This window comes from Pleurodeles waltl, chromosome 3_1 (assembly GCF_031143425.1).
Source record: "Pleurodeles waltl isolate 20211129_DDA chromosome 3_1, aPleWal1.hap1.20221129, whole genome shotgun sequence".
In the NCBI taxonomy this organism is placed as follows: Eukaryota; Metazoa; Chordata; class Amphibia; order Caudata; family Salamandridae; genus Pleurodeles; species Pleurodeles waltl.
Window position 1 is genome coordinate 418123613 of NC_090440.1, and position 21811 is coordinate 418145423.

At 42.0% G+C, this 21811-nt stretch overlaps 1 protein-coding gene across 2 annotated transcripts in view; it reads left to right on the forward strand.

Annotated features, from left to right (window-relative positions):
• LOC138284178 (aminopeptidase Ey-like) overlaps nucleotides 1–21811 on the forward strand; it is a 534815-nt gene that overhangs the window by 415524 nt on the left and 97480 nt on the right. For both annotated transcript variants that reach the window (XM_069222674.1, XM_069222675.1), the window contains exon 17: nucleotides 1591–1701. In XM_069222674.1, coding sequence (XP_069078775.1) covers nucleotides 1591–1701 — 111 coding nt within the window. The remainder of the gene's footprint in view (nucleotides 1–1590; nucleotides 1702–21811) is intronic.

A 21811-nucleotide genomic window follows, 5' to 3' on the forward strand; every position in this document is an offset into this window, starting at 1 on the left:
ATGTGAACCTTTGTCTGCCGACAGGGAGAAATGAGAATGAGTACTAATTTACATCTAACAACATGAACAGAGAAGTTCATCTGGGACCTTGCAAATGTTACTAGAGAGAGATGTGCGAGTTAAAGGCTTCTATTAACAAACCTAGTGTAAGATTACATTGTTTTCCTCAGTAAATATCAGTCTTTTGGTCATCATTATTACAAATTCAAGTAATCCATTAGTCTGTATTTGATGACAAGGTAAAAAAACAAATTAGTGAGTATTACAACAAAAATAGAGAAAATCTAGCAAGTGTGTTCCATAAAAGAATTTCCTAATCTAGATTAAGCATGTGAATGACAATTTCTTCAATAAGCAAAGAAATGTGTCAATTCAGAAACCCCAATGGAGAGTTCTGATGAGAGAATAGGAACATTGGGGAATGAAGTCTTAGCATTTATGCAACAGAGAATTTATTCTGAGCTCTAAATCAGAGAACATCTCTGCAAAAAGAAAGGCTCAAAGGGGATCTCTCCTGAAGAAAGGTAATCCTAAGAATCCTAACCGCTCCAGGGCCACAATCTAATATCAATCTGCTAAAATGTTGATTGTAATAGTTTATGCTTTCCCCTTACTTGGCATCCAATTGGATTTCAGCACAGCGTGGGAGCAGGTTAACTCCCTAGTTTCTCATGTCTTCACAATAGGCCTCAGAATCACATCCTTGAAAAATTACTTCAATCACATCTTGCGGCTCACTTAGTTCTTCCCATGAGTCACATTTTATGCCATCTCCTCTCTTCCTAGTGAGAACCTCACTATCAGATGTCTAATACAAAACAAATGTCTCAGCACTAGCTAAAAGAGATCTTCCAGAAAGTTACAGCATCTGCAGTGGAAGAGAAAAACATGTTGTGGCAACAACAGTTAAATGCGAAAAACAGACCTTTCAACCTCTTGTATAAATCAATGTTAATACAGTATCAGTAGTTAGGCTAACTTAAGTCAGTACATGATTTTACTTCATTTCATGCTTACAGTGCCTAAATAGGATTTCCTACTTCAGTTTCTCATTTATTATACATGTGTTAGCATAACATTTCGCACTTTCAAGTTAACTGCGTTTTGGTTTGTAAAATTAGGACAATTCACTCTATGAAGTAAAAAATATTAGCAAGTGGGTGATAACTAGTGGATATGTGATGTATACTTTAGGAGATGTCTATTTCAGTTTGAATAATCTGCTGTGATAGCTCAGTTGGTAAAGTTGTTGTTCTTAGTCCGAGGGTTCAAATGCTGGAGATTCTTAATGGAATGCTGGAGATTCATTAATGAAACAGAATAGTTGATTCCATCGATAACTTTGTGGGATTCCAAGAAATCCTCATTCTTAGCATTTCATTCTATGACATAGTCCATTATTCCAAGTTGAGTTGCGTAGGGTGGTGACACCAGACAATATCATCATCACGGGGCAAGGTAATTATCTGGTATAGTAAATACCCATGATTCCCAATTCTCAATTTGGATATATGGGATAATTGCTGTTTCATTGGTAAAGTTCAGCTAAAATTAATCTCTGTGTCTAACAGCGGTTATTTTTATTTTCAGGTATAATGAAGTTAATGCCATAAACACTGCCTGCACCTGTGATATGGCAGAGTGCTGGGAGCTGGCTTCTGGCCTCTATAAGAAATGGATGAGCAATCCTATCCACAATACGTAAGTAGTCTCTCTGAACCTTCTTTAGTTCTACATTTGACTTACTGTCAAGCCGTATGCCATTTTGTGACATTGTAAAATCTCCCCTGCCCTCTACCTGCAGATAAAAACTAAAATATATTGCATGGAACATGGTTGGAAGATGATTTCCACACAATGTTGTATCTTAAAACAGTTGAATAAATTGGTGCAGCCCTCAAGCCTCACTGCTTCCCAGTAAGAAACATAAATCAACAATAATTAACAAACAATAGTGTTGTAATTTTGATTCAATGTAGTTATTTATCTACTTCATTATTGTCACAATAAGTAGGATATTATATATGGTTCTGCACGGTATGGCCCATCTCCTCGCCTCCACTTCTGTTCTGCAGTAATAGTTTATTCCATGCAGGTGATGAGTCCTACTATAATTTCTGTGAGAGGTGGCTGTGATGAAGTATCTTTCCTGGTTGTATTTAATACATCCTTAACTACTAAGTGCTTCTTGACCTTTACTACAACACTGGTGATGATAGTAGGGAAACCAGATCCAGCAGTGCAGGGAACAGCACAACAACATCACCCCTGTGTCCATTTTAGCCATGTATTGCAAGGTACATTGATGTGTGGTAGTTATCTCCTCAATGCTGTGAAGACACTGGGTACGTAAAGAGAAACAATGCCCTCTCTACGAGCAAAATCTCCTTCTAAACTGTATTTATGACTTTTAATTAAATGACTGCGTATTATACTTCGTTAACTTGCGCTGCCATATATTTATACTGCACTGTTTAATTATACAATCCACTGCCATCAAGAGTTGAACTATTCTGCATGGACTCTAAATTTATTTACAAAGAACTATTTTGATGGGTAAAAGGAAAATATATAGGCCCTCATTACGACTTTGCCGGTCTTACTAGAAGACACTATACCGCCGATATATGTGGCTCCTTATTATGACTTTTCCGCTGGGCCAGTGGAAAAGTCACATCAACATTGCCACCGGCTCATAATAGAGCCGGAGGCAATGTTCGTGTGCAGCGGGTGCAGCAGCACACATCACGCATTTCACTGCCCGAAATTCGGGCAGTGAAATGTGTGATTGGGCTGTGCATGGGGGCCCTGCACTGCCCAGGGGCACCCCGAGTCCCCCTTACCGGCAGCCTTTCCATGGCGGTGTTTACCACCATGGATAGGCTGGCGGTTGGGGTTGGGGATTGGGGTTGGGGATTATGACTGCCAGACGGAAACCTGGCGGTATGTTGGAGGGGCCGGCGGTATGGCCGTGGCTAATGCACCACGGTCATAATCCACTGGTGGTACACCGCCAGCCTGTTGGCGGTGTTACCGCCGGTGTACCAACGGCCGCCAGGGTCATAATGAGGCCCATAATGTGTGAAAAGAAAACTGCCCTGAAGGCCACAACTGCCTCACAGTAAAGAACGTTCTATTGTTAAATCTTGCTGTTACGGCGCTTATCCTTATGCATAAACGTCTCTCAAGATAATAGCCATTTATCTCAAGGGAAATTGCCACATACCTGGTGAAGGGGACATTAGTGTGATTGCTTTTGAATTGCCCATTTGAAGCAATCTCCTCATCACTCACCATATGATCCTTCCCTCAGCAATCACAGCGTGATGCTGTGGAGCCTCTTGATGAAGGGTTGAAAGTGCTACCTCCCTGTTCCTAAAGTCGGACAGAGTCAGACCTGTTGTTCTGCCTGGCAACTCAACCGTGCCCTCTTAAGGAGCCCAGCCTTCTTTAACCATTTGTGCTCTGCTCTCCATGGCGCTTGTCATGCTGGTTGGCAGCCGCCTGGCAATATAAACGCCCCTTCTTAAGGGACTACGCCCTCTTTAACCATTAATGCTCTGCTCTTCAAGTTCTTACATGGAACCTATCATACTGATAGGCACAGCTTAACATCATAGGAATTTAACTCTTTAAGTGCTTTTACGGAGCCTGTCGCACTGAAAGGCTTAGCTATTAAATTTCTTCAAAATTTTGGATGACATCTAACTTTACACATAATTAAAGTGTGGGGATAATGTTGCCACTTAGTTTGCCACTCTTTGTACTATATAGAGTTTTCTAGCTCAGTGCCTGCCTCGCTTATAGGCACGACCTGTTAATTATTCATTAAAACTGTTAGAAATTAGCAGTGTGTGTATTGGAGTTTGGTTATTGTATAATTCCTTTTTAGTAGCTTCATGGCTGCGGTAATATGTCGCAGCCACCACCCTTCCTGGATGATGAAGGAGAGGCATCTTTACCATGGAAAGGTATTCCAATTCTACTTAATTGCTATTGGGGGAGAGAAGTTCTCCTCACTGAGGAAACAGCATATTTTACTGCACAATCTTGGAGTACAAAGAAGGAGAGTCTATGAAATTTGGTGTCTACTGCACTCGAAGAAGAGAGGGTGAAGAAGAAGGTCATGAAGATGTGTATGGTATGACATTGCATAAACTGGAAGAGCATTTTTGGAAAAAAGTCAATATTGTTTTTGAGAGGCATAAATTATTTTGCAGAATTCAAGGTAAAGAAGAAAACGTCACTAGTTAGATTACATGCTTGAGGGGTATAACTGACCTATGTGAGTTTGGTCCCTTATGTAGCTCACTAATTCTTGATCAGCTTGTAAGGCACACAAATTGTCCCCATGTGCAGAAGTTACTAGCTTGCAATCCTGATTTGAAAGAAGCAATGGACTTCGCTAGAAGTATTGAGCATACTGCAGAATGTATAAAGGAAGGGAATACCATTTTGAGAACTGCACAGATTCAGAAAAATACAGATATCAAAAAGACTAAAGAGAAAGAAAAGTGTAAATGTTATAGATGTGTAAATTAGAACCACTTAGCAAATAACCCAAATTGTCCAGCAAGATAATGTATTTGTAGGAAGTGTAATAAGAGAGGTCATTATGCCGTTGTGTGTAGAAATGGGGAAATGGAAAGCAAGCAAGCACATGCGTTTGAAGAAACAGAAATTTGTGTCCATAAGTTTGTTTTCCAATTAACATCAGATAAGTCAGAATCCAGAAATTATTATCCTACTGTCGCGTAGGCTCTCATTATTCTAATGAGACTACTGGATTTTGAGCGGCAGAATCGCCCATGACGTAGGAGACTAAATCTGACCCACTGCGGGTGACACCTGTCGTTCCAATCTGGGTTTTGCTCCGGCTAACTAGCAGTGCCTCATCTCTACCCGAGAGCAGGGATGACTGGGCACCTGAGCCCATGACATAATTGGTTTCTCAGGGAAGCCGTGGTCGCTCAGGTCTCATCCGTTTCTCTCAGTTATCTTAGTCTCATATATAAATGACAAACAGAAGCAGTATATGTTTCAATAATGATTTTAATAAAATGACTGCATCTTAGATAGGAGAACGTGAGCTGCAATAACCAGGACGAAACAGCATGACAGTATTAAAATTGTGACGAGGAGAGTGAAGCATAGAAATAATGCTATCATATTGTCACTGTGGTCAATAGACTAATTCCTACCTAGGCTATAATAGAGCACATCATGTTAAGCTCTAATTCTGCCCTTCAGGTTCCCCTGGGAAGATATCATCCACCATACCTGAGCAAAGGCCTGCGATCTGCATTAGCATTGATAGCGAAGCATTCGGCAATCAGCATACAGTTGTGGTTCTCTGGCAGGAATCTCCCTTTAACGTGTATGGGACAAGGAAGTGTTTTTATAAGAACACAGCTGATGTTCTGAGAAAAGGTCCCTACGTAAGGATGAGTGTTTTCTACGAATGTTGGAGACTAAACTTCTACCACGTTCACTGGCAATGTACTGTGCTGTAGCCTTGGAAGAAGCACAGAGTGAGCCAGAATATCTTGTTTGAGAACAGAGTGCTGGCCTAGGCAAAAACAGTTAGATAAACAGAAAATAAAACAAGACCGTAAAAGTGGCTATTGTAACAATAATAAAATAAAGCCGAATAAAATATATCTCGGTTAGAGTACACAGCGGCCTGGCCTAGTGTGTTAAAATAACGTGCACAAAGCTACAGCTAAAATAGCACAACACCCTCCTCTGGTCGGTTGAAGGTGGTTCAAAGCTCAAAGACATATAAAATTGCTACTAAAAGCTCAACCTAAGATATATATGTTAAAGTCAATGCAATTATGACAAGTCGAAGGGACACGTGAGCATGTAGAAGGACAATTTAAAACGTGAGCATGTGGCATTAAAGACTGGATTTCAAAAGGCAAAGTTATTTTGAAAAGTTCCAATCAATTCCGGGACCATAGAGGACAGGAAATATTCTACTTCGGCAGATGTTAAAGTTGGAAAGGCATCACCAAGAAGGATTAAGGAGCAGTCGTGTTCCATAGCCTCAGCTTCAGCCAAGGTGGCATTCCGTGATGTACCCAAAGATGAGTTAAGAGCCACCTCCTCCAGGAAGGGCAACTCATAAGTAGCTTCCCGTAGCAAACGCAACCTCAACGCACATGTCCGGTAATGATCCCTTAGCGAGCACATCAACAGATCAGCGTCCAATGAAAGCAAGCGCTGTGTAGAAAGACAGACTTTCACTGCGTGTTCGAAAGAGCACCAGAGGCACCGAAACACGGGCTGCACACAACATAAAACCGGTCCAAGTGACAGAGACCAGCCACACTCCAGTTGCTCCAGGAGTGTTGCTCCAAAATACTGCATCATTCGTTCACGACACAGCTGCACTAATGGGAGCGCTTTCATTCCTCCCTGTTGCGGCAGGACAGCCATTGTGCATAAAAAATAGCAGCAGCAAAATGCCAGCTAATAAGGCCAAAGTTATTGGAAATCCCTCCAAAATACTCAAAAAAATTGATTGGATGGCTGATGGTATTAAACTGAAGTTGGAGGAGAAAGTGTGAATGAAACCAGAACCAATAGCCTTAAAGAAATGTGCGATTCCAGTTATACTGGGCGCATTAAATATCCGTCCCACAAGTTCACCAAAGTGTCTCGGAAAGTTTGTAATTAAGGGACTGTATTCCTGCTGACGACCTTGCCACCTGAAGTGCGTAGGTCTTGCGTGCAGATGTAGGGGCCACATGCTTTTGACACAATAAAGCCTTGAGTCTGCTCAACTTGTCAAAATTCACATTTGAAGTAGCAATGTGAGGTCAAATGTCAGCTACCTCGTTTATCTTAGTAGGGGGAAAAAGTACCTTCCCGCAGCATGTAAAGACATTAGAGACCAAAACAATAGAAACTATTCCGGCTCGCATCCCACAACAGTCTTCACCGTTGAGGAGGACATAGCTTCTGTTTGAAAGCACCTGGAACGTAGGTCTAATGAACGGGACTGGAACTCCCTTCAGATAACAAGCCAAGCTCGCTGCAGACGCGTTACATACCCCATGCAAGGACAGCTGTTTACAAATTATCAAATGGCTGACTGAAGTCTCACATTCACTACCGCTAAGAAAGACTTCTTTCATGCCACTGAGACATTTTTATGAGAAGGGAAGCTCCCACACATCATGGATATAGCTATCTTCCAGCCTTTCATATGTGCCTACTGGAATGTGTTTTAAACAGGAGGTGAACTGAAGTGTAGAAATAGGCAGATTGAGATTGATGACCCTGTGTATTAGCCACTCAGCAGATGGTATTTCAGCCACAGTAAAAGGCAACTTTTCTAATTTCTCGATATTTAACATGACATAAGTCGCTTCTTTCTTAGCCATTAGTTGTTGTTGTTGCGTTAAATTAAAGGAAGGAATTATTTCCCTTGCGCTGACATGCTGCCAGGGAACGCGACCTGCCTTCAGTGTATGAAGTGTCCAACCCAACTGCATAATGGACCTTAGCTGACTCTGTCATTGGTGTAAAGAAGACATATGTGTTTGTATAATGTCTATAGCAGAAGAGAAAATGTTATTTAAGGTCTATATTTGGTCAGGCAGGGTATTAATCCCATTATCCACAACAGCTAATGCCTTTTCTAGATTTTCTTGGTCTACTTGCCTTAACCAGGCAGCTGCTTCTTGTTGGGAAAGCTTCCAAATGTCATTATATACTTCATATAAGAGACGCTTTCTGCTGTGTTTTCTGCGGCCTAACAGGAAATCCTGTAAATCAGTATTATTAGACAGGAGACTGAGGTGTTCTCTAACAGCATCTAGTGAGGAAGTTCTTAACCATTGCTGGAATAGTTTTCCTACACTGTATGTTGTAACTATACCCGCATGTTCGGATGGTATATAGCGAGGGTCTGGCCTATTAGTTCTAAAACCCAGAGGAGTTAATAAAAAGTTGGTGACACCCATTGGTATCTACTGGCCACAATCACCACCCACCAGGACATGTCAGTGAAACATTAAATGTACCATTCTGGACCCATTCATCAAGCTGGTCTTCAGTTGCACTTGTATATTTTTGCCATTTATAAAATTTTGGAGGGGCTGGTAGACTGGGCGTGTTTAGTTCTTTAATCTTTGCTAAGCCTAGACAACTTGTTTGTTGTACAGTTTGATTTCAGAATCTCATTTGTATAGGTATCAGGCATGCTCTGATTAAAGCTTCCTTCCCCCTTATTTGCCAATGTCTAGGTCCCCATATACTTTTTAAGTCAATTGACTTTAGCCAATATTCATAGCCTTCTAAAGCCAACTGGGAAACAAAGGATTCCGAATATATAAATTTCGTATTCGGCAATAACATATGTATATCTTTAGTAGGTGGCAATTAACAATAATACGACTCAGCATTTTTTACATCATGCCCAGAAAAATATGTAAACTTTTCAGAATATGTTTTTGAACTCCCTTGTGGTGGAGTTGGACAATGTTCCCATTGTGTATAATTAAAATCAGTTTTGGGGCTGCTCGCTCTCTGTATGAAATGGTGCCCATAATAATTATAGCTAAACATATCACCATAATTTTCTTTAGCTTGATAAACATCTTCGTTTTAAAATACAGTATAATACTGCAATTCAGTCATCATAGAATCACCTGTTTTCACATCCCAATCATCAGAAACGATGCCTGGTATTATTATATAATTCATAGATAGTTTGAACACAAATGGTATTTGAATAACCTACGTGGGACCGTATATATCAAATATTACTTTATCCCAAACAATCCTATCAGTAATTGGTATTGCGGAAATGTTCACAAAAGATAAGTCTCTTCAGACCTTGTGTGATGAGAAATGTGGTTTTAAGACCTCATCCACCAATTCAACGGTTGTTTTTTCAGGAAGGAAATGGCCATGTATTAATAAAAAGAAAGTGATAACAAAACCAATCCAAAGCAGGAAGGCTAGTACAGTCAGGGAAAGCCATAGATAGTTCCATGGAAAAATAAAGTATGTTATTTTAAGCCAGTTCATTAGCTTACGTGTTCTTGACAGTTCAAGTGTTGAAGAGGCGAATGAGTCTGAGACGTCGTCATTGATGTCAGCAAAATATCCAGAAGTAGTTAGTGCAAAAGCTGGAGCAGTGTTAGTTGGTGGAGTTGGTGTTTCTCATGGTGGCACAGAATAAATAGCACCATCCATTTGTGTTAAAGCTGTATCGAATCGATCAATTATCTCTGTATTATTCGATGTTAGTGGAACCAACGCAAGATCATTTCCCACCCTCCCCAAGCTCAGAGAGGCATCAGTGTTGCTACTTACAACATGTAAAGGAACTTCTTGACCAGTAGTGAGAGGGATTCAGGAACTACTGGCTGTTCCTCTTGGTCTGCTGTGCAGGATCGGCCACATGGTGTAGTTTGACATTGTCGATGGAGACAAAACGACTTTCTTTGGCACCTGCCAACAGTGGTAGAATTACAGTTCTGGTGCCGTGTATCCCCAAGACTGGTACTGGTGCTCGATCAGAAGGACCAAATTCCTTTTTCACTGCAACCTTTTCATGTTCTAGATCCCCGACTAGGAATCCAGCCGGTAGGCTTTAAAGGTACATCCTTGATTCCTGTGGAGGCAGCACTGATAGAAGAATTGTCATCACGGAACTGTTGCAATTCCTGTAAGACATTGACACGTTAATTTATGTCAACAGGTGTTTCTGCCGCCTCCACGCCAGAACCATCAAGATCTGGAACATACATTAGAGTTCTGAACAGGCACTCATATGAAGTACGACCCTCCAGGGACCTTCTAGGCAGATTGTTAAGTGCTCTCTTAACTCCATAAAGGTGATTAAGCCAACTATGACCTGTACCTGAGACTCTGGCTGTTAAGGATTGCTTTAAATCATGGTTTAGTTGCTCCACAACACTATTTCCCTCTGGATGAATTGGAGACGAGTACTGGAGTTGGACCCCCAATGAAGCCATGGCATCCCTGAATGCCCTTGAGGTGAAAACAGGGCCCTGGTCCGAGTGGAAAGCCACAACCGCATATGCACCAATAAAGAATTTCAAATCTTTAATAACAGTCCGAGCGTCAGCCGAGCGTTGTGGCCACACCCATAAAAATCTGGAGCAAGAATCAATAGTGACTAATATATACTTGTATGCACTATCCGGTGTTAGGGGACCACATTGGTCCAAGTACACACATTGCAAGGGTTTGTTTGAAATCAAGAGGCGTGTCTGCGGTGGGCGTTTGGCAGTTGAAACTATAATTTGTTGGCATATGTCACAACAAAGGACATACTGCTTGGTCTCTTTGTAGAGGCCTGGCCACCAATAACATGCTTGTAAAATTGAGATTGCAGCTGCCACACCAGCATGGGCAGATGCCACCCCTTCATGCGCTGCTTTAATCAATTATGATCTTATATCTCTGTTGGGAATATCTCGTACCCCTACGCCTGGTATCTTAACTTCAACGTTCAGCATACCTCCCATTCAGTAGGAATGTTTGTCAGGAAATCCTTTTGGATAGGGCGTACCATCCGCCGTAGCTGTCATGGCAGTCCATATCTGCGTCTGGTTTTGTACTCAAACGAGTTACTGCAGCAACAGCAGCCACTGCTGACTTTGCAGCTTCATCCGCCAATGTATTCCCAGCAACGTGTATTCGAACGTGCTGGTGTACAAGGGTTTGTTTGAAATCAAGAGGGGTGTCTGCGGCGGGCGTTTGGCAGTTGAAACTATAATTTGTTGGCATATGTCACAACAAAGGACATACTGCTTGGTCTCTTTGTAGAGGCCTGGCCACCAATAACATGCTTGTAAAATTGAGATTGCAGCTGCCACACCAGCATGGGCAAATGCCACCCCTTCATGCGCTGCTTTAATCAATTGTGATCTTATATCTCTGTTGGGAATATCTCGTACCCCTACGCCTGGTATCTTAACTTCAGCGTTCAGCATACCTCCCATTCTGTAGGAATGTTTGTCAGGAAATCCTTTTGGATAGGGCGTACCATCCGCCGTAGCTGTCATGGCAGTCCATATCTGCGTCTGGTTTTGTACTCAAACAAGTTACTGCAGCAACAGCAGCCACTGCTGACTTTGCAGCTTCATCAGCCAATGTATTCCCAGCAACGTGTATTCCAACGCGCTGTTGTCCAAGTGTGTGTACAACATGGACATTTGGTAGGGTTTCTTTCAGCTCTGCTACTTTCCCCCACAGAACTCTGTGTTTAATGGTGTTACCTTTAGAATCTCTGAACCCATTCTGGTGCCAGTAATGCAGGTATTCATTGAAGGACTGTACACAATAGTACGAATCACAAACAATCAGGGTTGGCTGCGCAGGATCCCTATGTTCCAGTGCCATCAACAGAACTTTTAGCTCTGCCAATTGTGCTGTGCAATCCTCTAGCATTTGCGGAAATGTATGTAGGGGAAAAATGTATTGTCCTCCATATAGCCACTTACGACTGCGCAAGCAGCAGAATATTGGTGCTTTGTGCCAATTGAAGGTTGTGCAGAGCCATCGGTGTACGTGACTCTATGATATTTTTCAATAGGCAGTGTGTTTGCTGGAACTGGGTATTCTAGTTCATACTGCAAAAATTCTTGAGTTTGTAATTTTGGGTAAAAAATGTAGTCTACATCAGTGGCTGTCAAAGACATGGCCCATTATATCCAGCATGGATGCAATGCTTTTGCGTTTTGGAACGCTAGCTTTTGTAACAGCGTCTAGGGCTGAAATTGGGGAAACAACAATTATGCGTTTGCCCTGGGATAGAGGTCTTTTTTTTTTATAACCTCCATCTGTACAGCAGTGAGTATTTTCTCAGTGGGAGCAAAGCGTTATTCTGCTGCTCAGTACAAGTGTGTTTGTATGCAATCAGGACTGTCTCACCTTCATTAAATGTCATATAGGTGAAACCGATGGCACCAGCAATTACTCTGATGACCAAATGTGTTTTGTTGTCCCTTGTGTGTAAATGTTGTGCTGCAAGCTTGTCTGTCTGCAGTTCTCTGAGAATGTGTGTGTGTTCAATTGTCCAAAATGTACTTGAAAAATCAGGACGTATCAAATCATATAAAGGTTTTATGCATGAAGCATAATCTGGAATGTAAGTTCTGCCAAAATTTAGAAAACCCAATAGAGATTGGAGTTTTTTGATCGTGTTTGGACGTTGTAGTTGTGCGCATTTTCTAAGAATTGTGACGCTAGGCTCTTTCCTTCACTTGACAGCTCATATCCAGGGAACAGGACACTGAGGAAGGCAATTTTAGTTTTTTTAAAGTTGAACTTGTAGCCAAATTCAGCAAATCCAACAACAATGCGGGCTACCCGTCTTAAATGTTGTAGTAATTAATCATCCATAAGATAAATATCATCTACATAGGACAATGCTTCAGGGTCAATCTTGTGTAAAATTGCAGTAACATGAGCAGCGAACAGTCCTGGGCTGTTCTTATACCCCTCGTGTAAACGACAGAATTGTTTCTGGGAGCTTAGTGCACTGAAACTTGTTAAGTCTCTACTCTCAGGCGCTATATTCTGGCAGAAGAAACCATTGGAAATATCCAGTGTCGTTTTTAATTTTTTACACACTATATTGTTCATTAGTGCTGTGATATGTGAGTTTTGTATAGCATATGTGCGTGTATGACTGTTCACGTGTCTGTAGTCTAAGACTATTCTCTATGAATGGTCTGGTTTAGCTACTGGGAATAATGGATTATCCATTGGGGATGACACAGGGTCCAATTACGCCCTACTTCTCTAATTGTGTGAGTATTTCCCTCACAGGTGCTTTTGCATCATGTTTAATTGGATACTGAGGTTGTGGTTGATTTTTAATAGGAATTACATGGTAGGGGGATTCTTTATCCCATCCAAAGCCGAATTAATGGTATAGGATTCAGCGAGTTCCTCCGGAACAAGGGGTGAGAAAGAAGGTTTAATAACATCTTCTCCATATGGGCAGGTACGGACAAATTCAGGCGGCCAATCCTGTTTGGCCAACAAAACAACATATATCTTTACTACACAATCCCAAAAGATTGCGTCTATTTTGCGCTCAATGTCACCTTGTAGCTGGAGCGTTACTTTATACACCTTATCAGGCGTGGAAACACGCATGTCTGCAGTTTCTACTTGTATAAAGTCATCAGTTGCTTTCACCTTCAGATGCTCTAGAAGACTCCGGCGAACTATTGTGACCTCTGCCGCGCTGCCTAGCAGTGCTAGTGCCCACTTCCTGTTCTTCAAGAGGACCCTCTTCCTGAGTGGCATGTCGAACTGCGACTGCTGCCACTTTTTTCTTTTTGAATTGATGTTTTTGTTGCTCTCTTCCCTTTTAACAGAAACCTCAGATGAGCGTTGTGATTCCTGTCTCGGTTTCACGTACTCTGATCTCCACTCTGATCGCCCACCTCTCTCATTCCATTTTTCCGATGAGTCCTGAAAGGAACGAGATTGTGTGTACCAGTATATTGATATCTATCAGGTGTTTTTATAGTATCTCTAAGATTCTGAGATTATGGTCCAGATGTACGAAAGGATTTTACCCATTCTGTGTCTATGGGAAAAAGCTTTCGTACATATGGCCCTATATCTATTCTGTGGGGTCTCCATATGTGGAGATTCTCCCCTCTCTTTTTTAGGAGTTTGTTGTTTTTATCCCAGCATTTCTAATTACCCTCAGGAGCTTGTTTTGAAAAATCTTTGTTAGGTTTGCCCTGAAATTGTGGTTTAGTTGGTCTGGCCCCTAAACTATCTCGACCAATGCTAGAATAGGTCTCTGCAATAAACTTAGGCAGCTCGTGTTCCTGATCCTGTTGAGGAATGTCACAGAGCTACATGTGCACTGCTAGTGCGACCACTTTCCCTTTAAGATTACTTAAAATAATTGAGGATACTGAGGCAAAATTGACCATTAGTTGCATCCCCAAGTCCAGGGCTGGGGCAGCCCCGTATTCATCTTGAATTTGTTTCAACACTTCCGGGAAATTGTCCGTGTACCATGTGCGGTTGTATAGAACGCGGCAAATACTGTGCCCCAAGTATTACAGTTATCCACTGTAGGGACCATCCCAAATGGCAAGCACATCATTAGAATTCTCTGTTTATCCTGAGGTTCCGTATGGGGAAATACTGTTTCCAGCGCATTTATTTTTTGTGCTAACCAAAACGGAGTTTCATCTCATTTGGCGGGTACTTTACCCTTAATCGAATGTACAGTCGCAGGGTTTATGCCTGGCATCACTGCATGTGGTTGTGCTGGTGCAGCATGTGCTAAGTTTGTATTTAATGTTTGCATAACAAACTGTACTAATCGTCTATATGTCGCTGTAAATTCAGTATATAAGCGACGAACCTCAGCTACTGTAAAATTTGCTACTGCAGGATGTGGTGTGTAGGTGGCCAATAAAGGCCAGGTAGGACCATCATTACTTAGAGGACCTAACCTTACTGGTAATATTGTGTGGGGTAGGGTGCCATCAACCCAATTATTATGTTCTTGATAAGATAATGGTATTTCTAAATATGCATATGCCCTGTATTGTCCAGGTACGTTTGCAAGTGTATAATGATGAAATGTGTTTGTGTTCCCATTAACTGCTGGGAATGTGACCCAAGAATAGAAGAGTTCTATTCTATAAGCTGAATGGGCATCCACCACAAATGTGACTGGACCTTCCTGAGCCGTTAGGCCATTTGCTAGTAAGTGTGCAGTCAGAGGTTGTCTCATATTGACTGCTATTGCTACCTGCTGCGGATTTGCCATGTTAGAAGATATGTTCAGAGAAGGCACACCAAATAGGGTTTTTCCTTTTAAAGCTCAAGCTTGAATAACCTCTAGCCTCAGATAGGAGAGCCTAAGTAGCTGGAGTGTAAATCCTCAGTACCACGGATGTCTCTGTATACGGTACTGTGGTATCATTGTATATATTCAGACAGAGATACTCCGGAGGACCTGAAAATTAGAGCCTGACCAAACATCGGGTGCCATGTTACGTAGGCTCATTATTCTAATGAGACTACTGGATTTTGAACGGCAGAATTGCCTGCGGCGTGGGAGACTAAGTCTGACCCACTGCGGGTGACACCTGACGTTCCAATAGGGGTTTTGCTTCGGCTAGCTAACAGTGCCTCATCTCTACCCAAGGGCAGGGATGACTGGGCAGCCAAGCGCATGTCATATTTGGTTTCTCAGGGAAGCCGTGGTCACTCAGGTCTCATCCGTTTCTCTGAGTTACCTTAGTCTCATATATAAATGACAAACAGAGGCAGTATATGTTTCAATAATGATTTTAATCAAATGACTGCATCTTAGATAGCAAAGCGTGAGCTGCAATAACCAGGACGACACAGCATGACAGCATTAAAATTGTGACAAGGAGATTGAGGCATAGAAATAACGCTATGATATTGTTACTATGGTCAATAGACTAATTCCTACCTAGGCTATAATAGAGCACAGCATGTTAAACTCTAATTCTGCCCATCAGCTTCCCCTGGGAAGATATCATCCCCCATACTTGAGCAAAGGCCTGCGATCTGCGTTAGCATCGACAGCGAAGCATCAGCATACAGTTGTGATTCTCTGGCTGGAATCTCCCTCTAATCTGTAAGGGACAAGGAAGTGTTTTTATAACAACACAGCTGATGTTCTGAGAAAAGGTCCCTACGTAAGAATGTGTGTTTTCTACGAATGTTGGAGACTAAACTTTTACCACATTCACCGGCAATGTACTGTGCTGTAGCCTTGGAAGAAGCACAGAGTGAGCAAGAATGTCTTGTTTGAAAACAGAGTGCTGGTCAGGCAAAAACAGTTAGATAAACAGAAAATAAAACAAGACCGTAAAAGTGGCTATTGTAACAATAATAAAACAAAGCTGAATAAAATATATCTCGGTTAGAGTGCACAGGGGTCTGGCCTAGTGTGTTAAAATAATGTGCATGAAGATTTAGCTAAAATAGCTACACAACACTGCATGTGAAGTTTTTCTAGATGAGTAAAAAATAACAGTATATGCAGATTCATGCTCGCCTTATACATTCATTGATCAGAAAATATTTGAAGAAAAATTGAAAGTTAAAGGTTGCACCCTTCAAAATGCTGACATCAGGTCATCTGGTTATAACCAAGATCCTATACCTTTATTAGGAATGTTAGAAATGTATATATCCTTTAACCCCTTCGCTGCCAGGCCTATTCCCCCTCAGGTGCTAGACCTTTTTTTGGCTATTTGGAGCAGTTTGCGCTTAGTCCCTCATAACTTTTTGTCCACATAAGCTACCCACGCCAAATTTGTGTCCTTTCTTCCAACATCCTAGGGATTCTATAGGTGCCCAGAGTTTGGGGGTTCCCCTGGAGGAGAACAAGAAATTAGCCAAACTACAGCAACATTTTCTTTTTTTTTTTTAAATGGAGAAAAGGGCTGCAGAAGAAGGTTTGTGTTTTTTTCCCTGAAAATGGCATCAACAAAGCGTTTGCGGTGCTAAAACCACCATCTTCCCAGCTTTCAGCAACAGACACACTTCAATCAGAAAGCCACATTTTTCAACTCAATTTTGGTATATTACTGGGACATACCCCATTTTTACTACTTTTTGTGCTTTTTTCAGCCTCCTTCCAGTTAGTGGCAGAAATGGGTGTGAAACAAATGCTGGATCCCGGAAAGCTAAACATTTGTGTAGATCCTACAAGGTTTTCCTACAGAAAATAACAGCTGAAATAAAAATATATTGAAATTGAGGTGAAAAAATGCAATTGTTCTCTACGTTTTACTCTGTAAGTTTTTCCTGTGATGTCAGATTTTCAAAAGCAATATACCGATACATCTGCTGGACTCTTTTGGTTGTGAGCATATCTTGGGCTTGTAGGTTCATCAAGAATCCTAGGTACCCAGAGCCAATAAAGGAGCTGCACCTTGCAATGGGTTTTCATTGAGTACCTGGTATACAGCAATTCATTTGGTGAACTATAAAGGGTGAAAAATGGGCATCAAGGAAACCTTTGTATTTCCAAAATGGGCACAAGATAAGGTGTTGAGAAGCAGTGGTTATTTGCACATCTCTGAATTCCGGGGTGCCCATACTAGCCTGTGAATTACAGGGCATTTCTCAAATAGACATCTTTTTTACACACTGTCTTACATTTGGAAGGAAAAAATGTAGGTAAACACAAGAGCAATAACACTTCTTCTGCTATTCTGTGTTCCCCCGAGTCTCCCAATCAAAATGGAAATGCAACATGGGCACAACACATTTGTACATTGAAAACTGACATGTTTTTTGGAAAGAGCCTAGCTAATTCTGAAATTTGAGAGGAGCCACACATTTCCTTCCACCCAGCATTCCTCCAAGTCTCCAGATAAAAATGCACCTCACTTTTGTGGTAGGCCTAGTGCCCACAACAGGAAATGCCCCAAAACACAACATGGACACATCACATTTTCCTGAAGAAAACTGACCTGTTTCTTACAAAGTGCCAAGCTGTGGTTTATGGTCTTTAGCTCGGCCGGCACCTAGGAAAACTTACCAAACCTGTGCTTTTTTTTAAACTTGACATCTAGGGGTATCCAAGATGGGGTGACATGTGGGACTCTCACCAGGTTCTGTTACCTAGAATCCTTTTCAAACCTCAAAATTTGGCGAAAAAATACTTTTTCCACACATTACGGTGACAGAAAGTTCTGGAATCTGAGAGGAGCCATAAATTTCCTTCCACCCAGTGCTCCCCTAAGTCTCCCGATAAAAATGGTACCTCACTTGTGTGGGTAGGCCTAGTGCCCGCAAAAAGAAATGCCCCAAAACACCATGTGGACACATCAAAATTATCAAATACAAAACTACCTGTTTTTAGGTGGGGGATATGGAGTGGGGGGCACCTGCGTTTTTGGTCCTGGGCTCAGCAGCCATATAGGTAAACCCGCCAAACCCAAACATTTCTGGAAACTAGACACCAAGGGGGTCCTGGGAGGTGTGGATCTCCCAGTGTTTTCTCACCCAGAATCCTCAGCAAAGAGCACAAATTTCCTATCACCCAACGCTCCCCTCAGTCTCCCAGGAAAAACAATACCTCACTTGTATAGAGCCAAAACATATCAAAAATGAGGAGGAACCAAAGCGGGCTTAAAAGGGCAGTTTGAAAAAAAACATTTTGAAGCTGACAAGTGGGGCAGAATTTTTATCGGTATAGATGCGACAATGCCGGGTGGTAGGATTTGTGTGGATTCCTGCAGATTCCTGAAGGTTTCATCACTAAAATGTGGGAAAAATGTGTGATTTCCAGCAAAGTTGGAGGTTTGCAGGGCACTGTGGGTAAGAAAATGGTGCAGGGTGCAAGTGAAGCACACCACCCTGGACTCACCTAGATGTTTAGTTTTGAGATGTGTCTAGGTCTCGCAGATTTTTCTACATGGCAGTGTCCCAAAGTCCAAAAAGTCCAGCCCTCACCATTCCAAGTGGGACGATTTTGAGAGTTAGACAAGCTCTCAAGGCCCAAATATAAAACCAAAACCCAAAATAATCAAATGTCCTCTTGCTTGCAGTGGCATAAGATGTTTTAGTGTGTGGGGGAGAGCTGAAAGACTGTTACCCCCTTCAGTTGGGGTGGGGGCATAACCATGCCCATACTGGTTGGTAGCCACCATCCCACTATTTCTTTTATTCTCTTTAAATTCCCTGGCATCTAGTAGGTTTTCTGCCCACCCAACCCTCCCAGTGAGTGAATAGGTGGTAATTGCCACATCTGCCCACCGGCAGGCAGAACAACTTTGTCCCCATTTATTTGGGGTTGGGGTATGGTCATATCCCCACCCTCTCTTTTAAAAAAAAATCTTCCCTGGTCTCTGCTGGGCTTTTTGCCCCCTTTGGGGGCAGATGGGCCTTCCAAAAATAGGCTGATCTGCCCCCAAGGGGGGCAGAAATGGCCATCAGTAATGTGCCTCCATGGGGAGCGACCCTTGCCCAAGGGACTGCCCCCCTAAACAAAATACACACACCAATTCCTGGTGATTGAGTGGTTTTTGCCCCACCTGGGGGCAGATCGGCCTAATAGAAAGAGGCCAATCTGCCACCAGGGGGGGCAGAAATGACCTAAAATACATTTGCCCCCTTGGGGAGCGACACTTGCGTGAAATTGGTCCAAAAAAAAATCCCTGGTGTCTAGAGGCTTCTACACCCCCTTGGGGACAGATTGGCCTAAGAAAAAGAGGCCCATCTGCTCCCAAGGGGTGCAGAAATGGCCTAAAATAAAATTGCCTCCCAGGGGAGAGACCTTTGTCTAAAGGGTCGCTCCCCATCTGTAAAACATATAAAAATAAAAAAACCCTGGTGTCTAGTGGTTTCTCTCCCCGAGGGCAGATTGGCCTAATTAAAATAGGCCAATCTTCCCCCAAGGAGGGCAGAAATGGTTTAAAATAAATTAGTCCACCCCGGGGAGTGACCCTTGCCTAAGTGGTCACTCCCCTTCCATGAAGTTGACATTCAAATAGGAAATCCGTGGTGTCTAGTGGTTTCTGCTCCCCTTGGGGGTATATTGGCCTAAGAAAAATAGGCCAGTGTGCCCCCCAGGGGAGCATAAATGGCCTAAATACAATTAGCCCCCAGGGGAACGACCCTTGCCTAAGGGGTCGCTCCCCTCATCTAAAAAAAAAAAAGAAAAAAAAAATTAACCCTGATGTCTAGTGGCTTCTGCCCCCTCCCCCGGGGGGCAGATCGGCCTAATTTAACTAGGCCGATATGCCCCCGGTGGGGCAGAAAATGCCTAATAATTAAATGCCCCCCAGGGGAGCGACCCTACATTATAAACAAACAAAAAAATACCTAGTGTCTAAGAACAATAGGGGGGCGAAATAGCCTAAATACAATTTGCCCACTGGTGAGCAACCCTTGCCTAAGGGGCTGCCCCCCAATCAAGTGACAAGCTTCAGCAACAATGAATCTCCAATATCTAGTTTTGATCAGTCCGAACCAGAAGTAAAGTCTCATTAAAGCTATGGTCCTGTCTGGTATAGAGATTATATTTTCCAGCAACAACCTTTAGGAACCATGTTCTTCAATGTGTTATTCTCATAAGAATAAGAAAAGAAAATGTGTTATAGGAAAGAGATTTGTACCAATTTTAATTCAATGTAGTTATTTATCTACTTCATTATTAATGCCACACTAAGTAGGACATTTATATCTTCCTAATGTATATTTATATACAGTACTGCATGGTATGGCCCATCTGCCTGCCCCCCTTCGGTTCCTCAGTATTAGTTCATTCCATGCAAGTGATGAGTCCTACTGTCATTTGTGTAATTTCTGTTAGAGGTGGCTCTGAGGTTGTATCTTCAAGCTTGTTTTAAAACACCCTTACCTACTAAGTGCTTCTTGAGCTTTACTACAACAAATAGCACATATGCAGGGAACCAATTAAATATGGCATGCTTCAAAAGGATACTGAGATTTTTACATCCTTTCACTTAGGAGGGGGATAGAGGTATACATTTCTTAGCCTTACTCAATAAAATTATACATGCATTGGCAAAGCCAGTAGCTCTGACACACGCACACACACAAACTCACCAAACAATGAAAGGCCTTTTCGCTATCACCCAAATTTACTGGATTTTGGTACTAGGCTTTGAGAGTGTGAGAGTCCTGTTGATCGCCTGTGACTAGTGCTCTATGAAAATTGTGAAACTGCTGTTGGTAGTGTGACACTGCTACTCTGTGATTGATGTTAGTGATGTTAATGTTATACCAAACACATAGAGCAAATGCTAACACAATTTGATAAAACCACATGCAACATTTTAATCCGGCATGCTCTGAACAAATAAAGCAAAGAACTGTGAAAGTGAATCAATTCTTTTTTAACTGAACACTTCACAATAGGGATATAGAGTGCAAATTCAGCATGATGGTGGTAGTGTCATCATAGTTTTGGCTGAATATGCTGACCTTTAGTGAATCCTCTAAAAAACTCCTGATAATTCTGTTCCAGCCGTCTCATCACATGCTGTCTTTTAATGCCTGCTCCTACCCTGACAAGTGTAGTTCAGGAGGTGATCCTCTTGGGCATGCAGATTAATAGAACAGCAAGTATTAAGGGGCCCAAAATTTTAAACATCCTATTAGTGGTTTGTCATACCAGTGGCTTAGTGAAAATTGAGGCGTCTCTACTGAAATGTGCATGGAGGGCCCCCTCTGAACTCACTCAGGATGCCTCAGACCAGGTACTGTGCTGAGGGCCCCCCCGGAAGGTCAGGCCCCCAGCATCACAGGGCTGCAGGGGTCTTTGTTACACCACTGTCACATACCTGTTTATTACTCAGGTAGGATGGCAGAATGCGCCACTGGTCAGGCAGGACAATTGAAGCAAGGGATGAGGTATCTTTACAGCAGTGGACAACTGAAAAAAGCCTGTGGAACAAGGCTTTACTTATCCTCCACACAGGCCAAAAGACACAAGTAAAACTAAGGACTATACAATGGAATGTGAACTCCAAACCATACTAATATGAATCATGTCACTCTCATGGAATATACTCTTCTATCAGGCTTTCCATGAGAGACGTCATGCTTTGCTCCCCGTGCTATCAGCATTAGCTTGTCACACCATCAACATTTCTTTACTTAACAATATAAAAATATTTGAGCCAATATTGACCTAACATGTAATGTATCTAAAGCTAAGAAATTACATATAGGAGCATGAGAAAACTACTTTTCAATCTGAACGTAAACTTTACTAGTAAATAACAATATTAATCAATTTTAAAAAAAAATATGCATAAAA